Source organism: Oryza brachyantha, chromosome 3, assembly GCF_000231095.2.
Source record: "Oryza brachyantha chromosome 3, ObraRS2, whole genome shotgun sequence".
Taxonomy (NCBI): Eukaryota; Viridiplantae; Streptophyta; class Magnoliopsida; order Poales; family Poaceae; genus Oryza; species Oryza brachyantha.
In genome coordinates, this window is record NC_023165.2 from 6,019,938 (window position 1) to 6,033,446 (window position 13,509).

General features: G+C 41.3%; 2 protein-coding genes across 2 annotated transcripts; one reads left to right on the top strand and one right to left on the bottom strand.

The window, feature by feature from the left end:
* Nucleotides 1–5,457: 5,457 nt before the first annotated feature.
* On the bottom strand, nucleotides 5,458–11,834 carry LOC107303745. Its single transcript, XM_040522852.1, has 5 exons — nucleotides 11,661–11,834; nucleotides 8,350–8,444; nucleotides 8,181–8,274; nucleotides 7,277–7,342; nucleotides 5,458–6,068 (listed from the first exon to the last, which is right to left on the bottom strand). Exons 1-5 carry the CDS (start codon nucleotides 11,832–11,834, stop codon nucleotides 5,910–5,912), a joined length of 588 nt encoding a protein of 195 aa, XP_040378786.1. The 3' UTR covers nucleotides 5,458–5,909.
* Nucleotides 11,835–12,610: 776 nt separating this feature from the next.
* On the top strand, nucleotides 12,611–13,497 carry LOC102714078 (phytosulfokines). Its single transcript, XM_006649620.2, has 2 exons — nucleotides 12,611–12,816; nucleotides 12,944–13,497. Exons 1-2 carry the CDS (start codon nucleotides 12,697–12,699, stop codon nucleotides 13,118–13,120), a joined length of 297 nt encoding a protein of 98 aa, XP_006649683.1. The 5' UTR covers nucleotides 12,611–12,696; the 3' UTR covers nucleotides 13,121–13,497.
* Nucleotides 13,498–13,509: the final 12 nt, after the last annotated feature.

Consider the following 13,509-nt stretch of genomic DNA (forward strand, 5'->3'; position numbering starts at 1 on the left):
GGAGCTAACAAAAATAACAAGTCGTCGAGGCTCCAGGCCCGGGAGGCCGAGAGGACCGGAGGAGGCAAGAAACGAGGCTGTACACTTGCAGGTTTGTTCAGACTTGAGAAAGGTTGGCTCTCCCAGATAAGGCAAGCCCGTAGTAAATAGCCCTAAAGTACCAAAATTCTCTGCACATGGTAGTACTACTAGCAAATGCGTATCGATCGGCGTACGCATCTACTAGTAGTACTACTACTACCACCACCGCGTATCACCTCTGCCTGCTGTCCTGGTGACGCCGCAGGCGACAAGTGAAGGCGACAAAATTCTACCAGTAGCTCTACCAGTACTTCTACCAGTAGCTCTCATGTTTCGCTGCAGCCGGATATACAGTCGCAGCACAGGCCGGTACAGCCAGCCAGCCAGCCAGCCAGCGATTAGTGTTTATTTCTTACGTATAAAAATTGCAAAGTCACCCTAAATGTTTGAGAGTCTCATCCATCTCATTCATAAAATGATTCGTTGAAAATGATCTAACTTGGTTTAAAATTGCTTGTTTACTGATGTTGTCGTGCTCGCATGATTCGCTTTTGCATGTGTTATGTGCTATAGTGTAACCCTTACTTGAAGTGGTTTCAAAATTGACGTGTAATACCCTTATTTTTTGGGTCGTTATTAAAATATTTTTAACAAAAGCCTATCAACGAAAATATTGGATCATCGTGCAAGCCTAAGAACCTAAAGTGCCAAGATATCAATTTCCTTTCTTCGAATCATCATTGAAAACCAAAAATCTCCAGTTCAAAATTGTCCATCCAAATTTCAAATCAAGGAGTTTGAATTATCGCAATTTGAATTGTCCTCCAAAATCGTCCGTCCTTTCAAAATCTGAAAATCCTTCAAATGTTCCTCTCAAAATCTTTCTTAAGACACTTCAAAAAAAAACATCTACTCATTCCACTAATTCCAAACTCAGGATCTTAAATCAAAAGCCTTCATATCAATTTTTGAAAATTACAAAATTCTTTTGTTTTGGCCCCGTACCCCTCTCTCTTCTCCATTCCATTCCAGCCTAGCCCAACCCACCTCTTTCTCCCTATTATCCTTCCCCTTCATCCCTCTCTCTCTCTTTTCTTTCTCCCCGGCATGTGTGACCCAATCGTCGTCAAAGCATGGTCTGCCTCCTTTCTTCTTCTCTCTACTTCCCAGCCCGCTCACCCTGCATGGTCTACTCTCGTCGATCTGCTCCCTCCCGCACTCACCTCCCGCGAATGCCACTGCACGGGCGTGCGCCCAACACCCTTCCCCGTGTCAGCCTGCCTCACACCGCGGCCCACAAGGCGCGTCGGCACCGCCATCGACAAGGCAGGCCAACCTAACACGCACACTCGCGCGCGAGACCTGCGACTTTTGGCTACCACAAGTTTTATATGTGTAAGCATAAATCAAAATAGTTTTGCACAATTCAAAATTATAAATCGATTGTCCAAGAAGCTTCATATGTTGATATTTGCAAGCCTACGGTGATATTAACATAAATAATCTCTAGCATACAATTTTACTCAAAGTAAATGAGGCAAGTAGCAAACAATTTTTTTTACCCGGGGTTAGAAATTTTTCGGTTTTCTAGTCCCGTTGAGACAAGTCTAATTTCACCACTCAAACCATCAGGTCTATAAATATCCTCGTCAAGAGATGGACAATATAGGAGTTGGCCTCAAAATGATTTACACCAGCCTCGACCACTAGGAGTTGTTCTTTCTCCACTCCACTCCAGAGATGACAAACGTTGAACCACTCATAATCGATCACCGAGCTTTCTCCACAATTTTCTTTGGAGAAGTCACCAAATAAACACTTAAAGCCGTTCAAAATATGTCAACCTCCAAGAGTAGAAAGTCTATGATGCTTGTTGAGGACGAACGTCCATTTCATACTCACTCTTGCTGCTATATGTAATCAGAATTATGTGAAGAGAAGATCTAACTAGGAGCAAGTGAATCTGAATCTTAGAGTTTTCTACCTAATTCTAAACCGTTCATATGGATTGGGTCTAGTTGCACTAAGTCATAATACTGCTTGTCTGTTTGCCGGTCGACCTTAGGAGTTGCTACGAAGGTATGACCTACTAAACGTATAATCTATATAGGTTGTTATGGTGCATCTCAGCCTGACCACAGATACCAACTTGGTGTCATAGGATTGGTACCGATAAGACGGTCTCGTGGGATTCGGCTCATGCCATTCTCCGGCGACCCATCCCCTCTAGCATGATCACCGTAGACGGTGTCAAGACAGGGTGTGACATCAAGCCTACCACATCGCCTCCGTCTAGCATAGTGGGGGGATGAGACATACTTAATTAAGTAGCACCCATCTTTTTTCTCATTGATACATTGTCATATTAAGCGCATATTTCCCATCTTTAATCCGCCGAAGAAACTAGCCATCATGTCCAATAAGATAGGCACAGTAACTCATATTTTGGTTACATCCAAGGCACATGGTCGACATGAAGAACAATGTTCATCTTGTTATACTTCTAGTTTTAAAAACATGTGTTGGACTGTTGGGGACCACAAAACATGTACTACCTTCGATCCGCGATCCGAAATAATATTATTTTTTAGTTTTTTATATAATGTTTTGACTATTCGTTTTATTTGAAATTTTTCGCGATTAATATTTTTGTTCTTACTAGATGATAAAACATAAATAGCAATTTATGCGTGACTATTTTTTTTAGTTTTTTACAAATTTTTTAAATAAGACGAATGGTTAAACGTTGGACATGAAAAAACAAAACATAAAGTTATTATGGGACGGAGGCAGTAAGTACCGATAATATAGGAAATCAAAAACTAAAGTGAATTTGAAGACCGTACGTGCAACATGTTATCTGAGAGGAAATCTCAAACTTAAAATGGCATTTGGGTGGGGATTTTACCATTTGTCCTTGTTTGTTTGAAATTTTGATTTTTGGAGGCGTCACATGTTTTTTTTTTGAGAAAGAGGCACTGGGTTATTTTACAGAGGACACTAGTTGGGGATATAACGAGAGGAATACTCCATCATTTTCATATTATAATTCTAAATTTGCCTACATTTATCCATGTATTAATTTATATATTTTGTATCTGGAATAGTAAGTAAAAAGTTACTGATGAAACGAGTATTGTTGTTTTGTTAAAATGTTTATATTGTGTATATTTTACTCTCTTCGTGTCAAAATAAATTCATTTTTCAGCTTTTGAATATAATGTTTGACTCTTTGTTTCATTGAATTTTTTGCGATTAATATTTTTATTTTTACTAGATGATGAAACATAAATAGTACTTTACACGTAACTAATTTTTTTGATATTTTTATAAACGTTTTAGATAAGACGAATGATAAGCACTGGACGCACCAAAGAACGAAGTCTTTTTTAGACGAAGGTACCACAAAGGAGCAAGTATACAACACTCATGGGCAAAGAACGAGTACAATAGGTGTGGTGTAAACATGCTCTAATAATTAACATGTCATATTTACTATTACGTGGAGGAGAGAGGAAAGAAAAAAAAAGTAGGTTATAGATTTATAAATAGGAAAAAAAACTCTAAAACACTGTAATATAAGAGATGTACCGTACATTGATAATTAACTTACGTCTATATGTAATTGGTATAAGTTGGCTTAATTTTAGTTTTTAATGATATAAAATAACAGAGGCAGTCATCTGTTTTACCTTGCTCTTCGGGTCGCCATTACGATATCTGTTGCGCAGACGCAGATCTTCGCTGTCGTGCAACGACGGCAAGGATCAAATCTAGGCTGGTCAGTCAGTTGTCACTTCGCTATCGCCGGGCCTGCCACCTGCATCCTGTACTTCGGTGGCTCCGCTCAGCTTGACGCTCTCATCGATCTGACAGTGTCACATTTGTAGACCTTGGAACTGTAACTGAAGAAAAAGTGACAGGCATGGGCTCTCAGGTTAGCCTGTGCATCAGCTCCCTCTAGCTCGGCAACAGCGGGCATGGCCGTGTTGTGTTGGTGTTGCCCCGTTTCTACGCACAGTATACATGTATAGCAATTTTCCCATTCAGGTAACGAGAGGTATTAAAATTTAGTGTAAAATTGGTATCTCCTAATATCTGGGCACCAAAATTTTATACTTAAATTTTAGTACATCATGGTTCCTTCTCAAGTACTATAAAAATTACTCATATATGTGATGACAAAATTAAGGTTGTATGGGTAAAAACTTTTTTTTAAGTTTCACGTCACATCGGATGTTTGGATATTTATTATAAAATCTATCCATAATCTTAGACTAATTCGTAAGACAAATCTATTGACACTAATTAATTCATGATTAGCTTATGTGATGCTACAGTAGACATACGCTAATTATGGATTAATTAGGCTTAAAAAATTGTCACATGAATTAACTCTCATTTATATAATTATTTTTGTAATAGTTTACGTTTAATATTTATAATAAATGTCAAAGCATCCGATGTGACATGGCTAAAAAAATTTAGCCCCATCTAAATATCCCTAGGCCTTGTGGGTGGATTGGGTGGGACAAGGCCCAGTATCCGTGGAAAATCCCAGCATGAGCTAATAATCCCTCCTGGCCCATGTGTGCTCGGCTGGGCCGGGATGGGAAATATCCTCCTCTCAACCCACGGGGTAGAGAAAAATCTCCATCGACACGATATTTTTCTCTACAAGCAACGACGTAGCATGGCATGCCGCCGTCGCCTCCTCGTTTCGACGACGGTGGCCTCCCTCTCCTCCGTCTCGCAAGACTGAAGCGCCGCCTCCTTCCTCCGTCGGAAAAGCAATGCCATCACTGTCCTCCTCATCTCCACTCTTCCCGGCTCCCCTTTCCGGTTAGTACTCCTCTTCTCCTCCTAGGGTTTGACCATGTTCTTCTCTTCTAGGGTTTGACCTAATTTTTTTCTTAGATCAAGTCAAGAGAGGAAAGAAGGGAGAGAGGTACCGTTATCAGCCAAGATCTTCTCGAGCAACATCTAGAGTTTGGATTCCTCGCTTCCGGCACATGGTGAGATTAGCTTGTTTACATCTAAGCACTTGTGGCAATTTTGTGTGTACACGAATTGCAGATGAGGGTATAATTTTAGGATGTTCTGTGTTAGGCATGCTTGTAGGATTTTAGGGCATTTATCTAGAAGTCCAGACAAGGAGATAATTTTTTAAAATTTTGGAATGGCCATAAGTTCTGTATGTGCATAACTTACTGGAAGTCTGGAACTCTCTTATTGAACTTGAACGTTAGGCGTAGATATAGACATTTACTTTTCTGGGACTTGTACTAAAGTCATTCCCTAATCAAGTTGACAGAAGCTTTGCTAACTGCATATAAGCAAATAGTGCAAAAATGAGAGTTCTGTATGTGCATAAACGAGAGTTTGAGCTTTGCTAACTGCATAAGCAAATTGTGGACACCCCAAGTATTATAACATCCAATATTCAGCGTGACCATCACATACTATTAGAGGAGTGAGATCCACACACGCATAAATAGCCACTCGTCCTCAATGTGTCCATGATCACGGTTGACAACCTTCTGTTATAATAATCGGAATGCCGAGTAGTGAGCGCAAGACATAACCGTAAGATAGTTTGCCAGTCTACTCCGTCATATGCCCATCAACTACTCGAAGGTAGCGACTAAAAGTATACCCCAGTGACTCGATCCAAACCGCTATCTCCGATTATCTCAAGCGATCAAAACCCATTACTCATGCTTAGCTAGTCCCCAGGAATGCGACTAGCCTCACATTTTCATCGTAAGCAATTAATAGTCATAACAGTACCATATCATGGATAATAAGTGGCAAGGTACATGATACAACATAGGGTCCAAGGTCCCAACATACACAGAAGGAGTAGCAGCGGAAGACTCAAATAAAGCTCATAAGCATAAAACGAAAGCCGGCGGTGCCACAACCCCACAAGGGCAAACCAACCGGGCAAGAGCCAAGCTGCAAGAGAAGGGATCACTCACTGCCCTCGCCACCCCCGGCAGAGCAGTGACCACACAAGAAGCACAACTCATACCCGGAATCCTCACCTGAAATTGCAGACACCGGATTAAGTACAAGATTGTACTCGCAAGTCTTACCCAAAAATATATATAAAAGGAGAGAGGAGTATGCAAGGTTTACCTTAACCTAAACCATCTAGGTTGCATAAAGCCAATTTTATTGAGCAAATAACAGTAAAAGTGGTTAAGTAATAGTAAATATAACATCATTTTAACTTATTGACAGCAAGTATACAATTCTGAAATGCATAAACAAAAGAGTCCAAACGGCGCTCTCACCAACAACAAGGGACTACCCAAGTCCACACCATCATGGCACAGCATGCCAACACCACCATCAAACACAAACTCATCCATATTAATCCACACTTGATGCTAACATAACTGACTAACACATCAAGCAATGTCCATAACCGAGGACGCGGCTATTCGAATAGATTATACTCGGATCAGAGGTGTACAACTGTACCCACATGAAATGAACAAGGATCAAAAGCTACACACCCCGTCGAGTGCGGTACGCGAGTGATACAAGCTCATTACATGTCTTTCCTAATCCCACCCCAACCACCTATACCACGCTGGGGTTCCCGACGACTTAGTCACGTGCCTGTGTGGTGTGACCAAGGCGGGCGCACCACGCGGGAGGCACCCCCGGCCAACATAGGCACCCGAGGCCCTCCAAAGGGCTACCTGCCCTCACGTCTCTCCAACGTGGTATAAATAATCACAGTAGAGCTAGTAAAGAACAAGCCGGTCCCAAATAAGGCATGTGGTAAGTACGAAGGGTGCTTGAATAGATGTCAAAATGTTCAGTCCTTAACGACCCAGACGGGGCTACTTGCATTAGGGGAAACCAACCTTCCTTCATCGCCCTACCACCCGTCCAAGTCCAACATATTTCATCAACCATAATTTAGTGTAAGTGCTCAAGTTTTATGCCCATTAGTACAAGTTGTCTATACACCACAAATGATAGTACTGTCAATCCTTATACTTCTATTAGCATTAAGCATGGCTAAGCATGAATGAAGTAAACAAGCCTAACACTCCTATACGGTCGTGACAAGGGATAAGGTCAGCAATATAACAGGGAATAAATACATAATTAGGATCTACCAATTCACCCAAAACAGACGTTTTAACATCTAGGAAACACATGCATATATAGGTATAGTTTTGCAACCAAAGATATTTATAGAGAAAGCATAGGTTCTATATGCTTAGGTGCTTGCCTTCCTGCTGAGGGTAGTCACTATCCTCCTCTGGATATGGCTCGGTACTCTCCGGATTCTCCAAATCTACCGAAAAGAAGCAATATGCGAATAAGAGCCAAATAAACATGCACATGCGAAATGATCAATAAATCATGAAATAAATACAGTGAGTAGAGCACATGTTAACTTGAATGTAGGTAAAAGAATCACTAGATTATCACTTATTGTTTAGGAGATATGAAAATGACAAGCCTTCAGGTCAGATAATGACAGCTCCAAAAATAATTAAGTCTACTTTAGAGCATTACAAGTAACTTGCAACTCAAACCAAGTTTTTACATGTATAATTATTTTTAGTGGGCAGTACATCATTCACAGGTGCTAAGAAAAATTATTCCACAGCTTTATGTATTGTCATTATTTATTTATGGATCTTAGAAGTTAAAATCATGGGAATGCTAAATACACTCCTAAACATGATTTAAGGGGAGTATTGTCAAGCTCATTTTCACAACAGCAAAGAGTAACAAAATATAAGCTCAACAAAATTGGTTTCACAATTTTAGCTTTTACCAATAATTTCTTACGAATCTATGAAGAGCTAGACCACACAAGGGAGACATATAGCTATTTATATTCCTACAGAGAAAAACAGTAAAAAGTTGGTCATTTTTATTTTACAACAATGAAGAGATCTGTTTTATGAAGCAATAAGAATTTGTTTCACTGAAATCGGAGTTCATATGAATTAGTTATGGATTTTCAAAGTTCACTCATTTTTCAGCCAAAACAGCACGTGTGGATGGCTCGATCTAGTGCATGAATGCCAAGAGCATCACATGCAAGAAAACATACATTAAGGACCTGATTCTACTGCTAAGAAGACACTTTTCAGCTTGAGTTGAAGAAGCTGAAAACTCACCAAAACAGGAAAGCAAAGACACCGAGCTGTTGTCACCGAAGAAGAGAAAACAGCTTGCAGCCTGCTACTAGCCTTCAAATCTTGAATCGGTGACCTATGGAGGAGACTAGGAATGCTCAGCATGATGGGGAACCTAAGAGAGTAGCTATGGATGGGGAAGAAAGCTCACCAAGAGGAGGAAAACAACTGCTGCTGCTGCTCTGCACCAAGCAGCAAGCTCCTCTTTTCTTCTCGATCTCCCTCAGCAACCGATGCATGTGCAGGCTATTTGGATGGATGGAAAGCTTACAACCTTGGGGATCTTGTGGTGTGACATGCAGGGCTGGATCCTTGCATTTTTGTGAAGATTTGGGGAGGAGGAAAATGAGGAGGGAGCTTAGCTCATGGAAGAACAAGATGAAGGGGTTTTCTCTGCCCCTCCCCCTTAAATCCTGAGGTGGGAGCACGCCCAAGAGGGTGTTGTGGGGGCTAAAGAGACACCCAAGGTCAATGACAAGTGGGCCCAAGTCATGGCTGTTTAGGAGGGTGAGAGAGGTGGGTGAAAAATTGAGTACAGATTCACTCTTGCAGTTTTCAGGATTTATTTTATTTCTCTCTCTTGGTAAATTCAATTTGATTAAGCTATAAGAGTGTGAAAAATGTGTGTTTTGGTGTTGAGATAGATTGAGTCACCTAGTTTCCATTTTTGAAAGTTTCACACATAAATCCCAAGTATTTTAAATCTGGTGAAAAGATGAATTGGGTTAGGCTGAAACTTGGTTTGAATTTTTAGGAGACCTAAATAGAGAGTTAAAATTCAACAAAATTTATATCTAGTGATGATAAGTAAACTAATATTTGAATAAAATATTAAATATGTATACTTCTGTTCAGGTTATTGCTCAAATAGAAGTGGTTTCAATTTTACCGATTAGAATTAATTTTGTTATTGCATATGATCAAATTGCAATATAGTAAATATGCAATCTAAAGGACAACAAATGAATTTATAAATACCTGGTTATGAACCTAGGGCTCTTACACAAATAGTCAAATTGACAGAAGGGTAATCATTTTAGTTAGTGAAATTAGTTATCCATGGTGCTCACGGCTACTGTATTATGGATTCATGTACAAACTGAATGTTTACATGCTTACTCAATTTAGTGAGGCCTAGTTTAATTTTTTATATTTTCAGCTTATTTGCCATCTTCCGTAGCTCATATATTGTCATGCCAATCATGCAGTATTAATTGATTATTAAGTTGACATTGTATCTATTAGACTGGTTTAGAGCACTTGGTTATAAAATTCTTGCAAATGAGCATAGTATCTGTTTCCCTCGATTGTATAGTAGTACATTGAATTAAATTAGCCTATCTAATAGTTGCTGCTTTGCTGAATGATAGCCTATAGAGGTATTCATTTTTTTGTCCAGCTTCTTGGTCTCCTGTTTTTTGAAATAGTGGAGTGGCCATGTTTGAGCAACGTTTGAATATGTGCAGGTGCAGGTGCTGGTTCTGTGATCAGAGCTCCTCGTCATCGCCTTTCGCCACTGTACCAGACTTTTACAGGTATTACTTCTCCCCTTCTCACATATAAGTCGGAAAAGTGTTAACGGGACCCTTTTATCGTCGACCATCTTCTTTTAGTGATAACCAATGTGTTATTTGTGTCACCTGTCCATCTGCTATTTGTGTTCATCACTGTTAATGCCTGCTATAATTTCTTTTTCCATATCCGTGGTTTTGTGCAATTACATCAATGGAATGTTATAATTCTATCTATGAAATACAACTTCTAAGAAATGCCATCATATAAACTAACTTGTTTAAAAAATGATATCGTCATCAGTACTCCGTTAGATTAGATACTATGTAAAGACTATTTTGCCCTTTGACGTATAATTTATATGTAAACAGAGACATTGTTTGAATTTTTACAGGAAAACTACACATGATAAAAATCTCAAAAGTTCACCAAACGAAGTTCATGACAACATATACTTACGGCCATTTTTACGCAATTTTTAGCACTGTAGCATCATTAAAATTCACCAAATTAGCAAGCTTTTCTCATAAACTCAGTCTTATTTTTTAAAAATTTTTAATCCGAATTTTGAATTTTTCTAAATTGTCATGGACTGTTTTAGTTTTCTTTATTTTTAATTTCGAAATTATTTTCTAATTGGATTCTACCTTTTATTTTTTTATTAATGTGATACTTTCTAGCCATGACAGCGAACATGATTACTTATTTCTATTACTTTTTAATACTCCGTATGGTATATACTAGTAGGATTCAACTGTGTCCGTATTAGAAGTAACACAAAACAGTATATGCACTCGACTCGAGTCCTCAAAGGCACCAGTCGTGTTAGGCCGTCGTCTACCCATGACCCACGCCCCCCAGCACGTCCGCTCAGCAAGGCTTATACCATCCGGATCAATCTGGTTATATGTGTACTCACGGCCCGCGATCGGCGGCGGCGGCGGCGGCGGCCTTACTGGCGTGGTCGTGCGGCCTCGTTAACCGCCGCTTTGGCCCATCAAAATATTCAGTTTATGGCCCCCGGAGCTATTACGGCAGAACCTGGCCTGGCTTGGCTAATACCCCATCCGAACATTACCGTTCCTAACATGCAAGTTCCATCGCTGAAAACTGTCGTACACTAGAGTCGACGAGTCATGACAGTCAAAACAAATTTGTCTAGAAACTATTGACGGGAACCAAACACCGCCTAGGCCCTCCTCTCTCACACACAAAACAAACAGGAAGAAAACTAAAACAATAAACCTACCATCATTTACTAAGGGGTGATTGTTTATAGAAAAACCAAACGAAATATTTATAAACAACAAATAATTAATGAATAAAACATATATATATATATGTATTTTTAGTGATTTAAAAGAGAAAGTTAGAAAATAAACTTTAGTAAAAACATCAAATCACTTATTATAAATATTTAAGATTAAATTTAAATTTTAGTTTATATATAAACAAGAGCGAGTAGATGTGTATGGCCGCAACAGCAAAACCGCCTTCCTGTGCTCCTGTATTGTAGCCGCAACTCCTCGTGTCAGCGTCACAGGACGTACAACTTGCTCCGACATTCTTGTCGATCATTTAAGATCTGCCTGTGCGCCCATGCCACTGGCCTCTCTAGAGTAAATGCAGGTATATGCGCCCATCGATCGACGATCGATCTGTGGACGCTGTGGCTTCCACGGCGCGGTTGGAATGGAATGAACAGTTCGCATGCGAGACTATTGACGTGCAGTGCAGACTAATCGTATCTGTGGCGCACGGCTAGATATTCTCGTCCTGCTACGTACGCACGTGGAACCCCTCCCTGCGTCTCGCGCGCCGATCGCTTGGACCGCTGGGCGGGTGCCAGCGCTCTCACGGCTACGAAGCTTAGCTGCACCTGCACGAGCACGACACGACGCGTACGTCGCGTCCACATAGCGCGCGCGGTATCTCCCCGCCTGCACGTACAACTCCGGTCACCGCGCAGGCGCGCTCCCAGCCTCTACCTCTGGCTGCATGCCGCACCGCCCGGGATGACCCGCCGTCCGCGCGCGCAAGTTGGCGTTGCGGCCGGTGCGCCCACGCGGCCCGCGCGTGGCCGTCGCCGTCGGCTATGGTGCAGGTGCGCGTGGCCGCGCGCATGACCTGCGGCTGTGGGAATGCGTGGCCTCGCCGCGGCGGGGGGAGGAGTTGTGGATGTTGGTTTGGCAGCTTTTTTTTTTTGGTGATGTTGCTCATCAGCCGGAGATTGCGTGTGATGCTCCATATGTTATACGGTACTGATCCCTGCAATTACGCAGGCTGATCAGCGGTCGGCATTGCGCGCGGTTCAACCGGCCATCTTTGGATTCCTCTGGGAGGAGGCGTGGCGTGACGATCCAGCATGTGACTGGGACAAGGAGGACACCGTGCACCATGTAGGTATACTACACAACATGGATAGGTACAGTAAACGTATATCACTGAGTCTGACAGTGGCAGGCATATGCATCCACACACAGTACACACGTGGAGCCATGCAGGGGTGATTGTGTTAGCCTTTTTACCAAAAAAAAAAAACTAAACGGAATATTTGTGAAAAAAATAATTTATGAATAAAATATTTATATATATATATATGTTTTCTTATAGATTTAAAAAAACTAAGGTTAAAAGATAAACTTTAATAAAAATCTCAAAATCAATTTTATATTTAAAATTAAAAATTTAAATTTTAACATATAAACGTAAACAGGTGAGGACATAGCCACAAGCGTCTGGCACGTCCACACGCGCGTCCGCGTCGAATAATACATCCACATGTGAACACGAACACAGAGTATACCTTGTGGGCACCGGCATATAGCTGTCCTAATGTGGTGTTTTAAATGGATCAGCCCATTCGCCCTCTATATAAGTCCTCTGGTTCATCATTCCTGTAGATCAACTAATCATTAGCCCGTTATCCCTCCTCATCCCTGAACTTCCCAGAGAGGGATAGCTCAGAGAGATAGAGGGCGAGGCAATGGCTTGCAGTTCCAAACTGGCTGCTCTCTTCTTGGTGGCAACAATTCTGCTCTGCCTCATCTGCACCAGGAGCCAAGCAGCAAGGCCTGAACCGGGATCCAATGGCCACAAATCACAGGTACAGACACCATGTAATTAGCCGGCTCGAGCTGTAAACAGTACTTGCATTTTCCATCCACTCTCAGCTAGTGGCAGTTTGGCCATCGGTACTGGCAATCTAACCGTGTTCTTCTTTGTGTTTACAGGGTGTTGCCTCCACTATTAAGAGCGGTGCTACTTCAGGAACCCGGGTGGAAATGCATCAGCAAGAACCGGAGGCATCGGAGTGCCTGCAGGGAGGGGAGGCAGAGGAAGAGTGCCTGATGAGGAGGACCCTTGTTGCTCACACCGATTACATCTACACCCAAGGGAGCCACCACTAGTGTAGTGGTGTGCATCAGTGCTCTTTGACAGGGCTAGTTTGGAACACGGGAATTTTTTTGCAGTTCTTGGAGGATATGAACTAGTTGTCTAGCTCATGCAAAGTTCCTACAAGACCTTTGTGTGAATTCCTGCATTCGAAACAAGCACCAAAGAAGAAATTATAGCTGGTCTCTTATGCAGTTCTGTACCATCTTTTTAGCTGATTATCTGTACATTCCTCGCTCCTTAGTCGTTAGCCCTGTATACCCATTCTCTATTTCTAGCTATCACCTTCAGATAGTACACGGAACTCTGGGCTGTAAACACAGCATATATCTAACTCATGTATCCATCTTCCTTCAGCAATGATAAATTACAGTTTCTAATATCTATCGAATGTTTCTTGAAC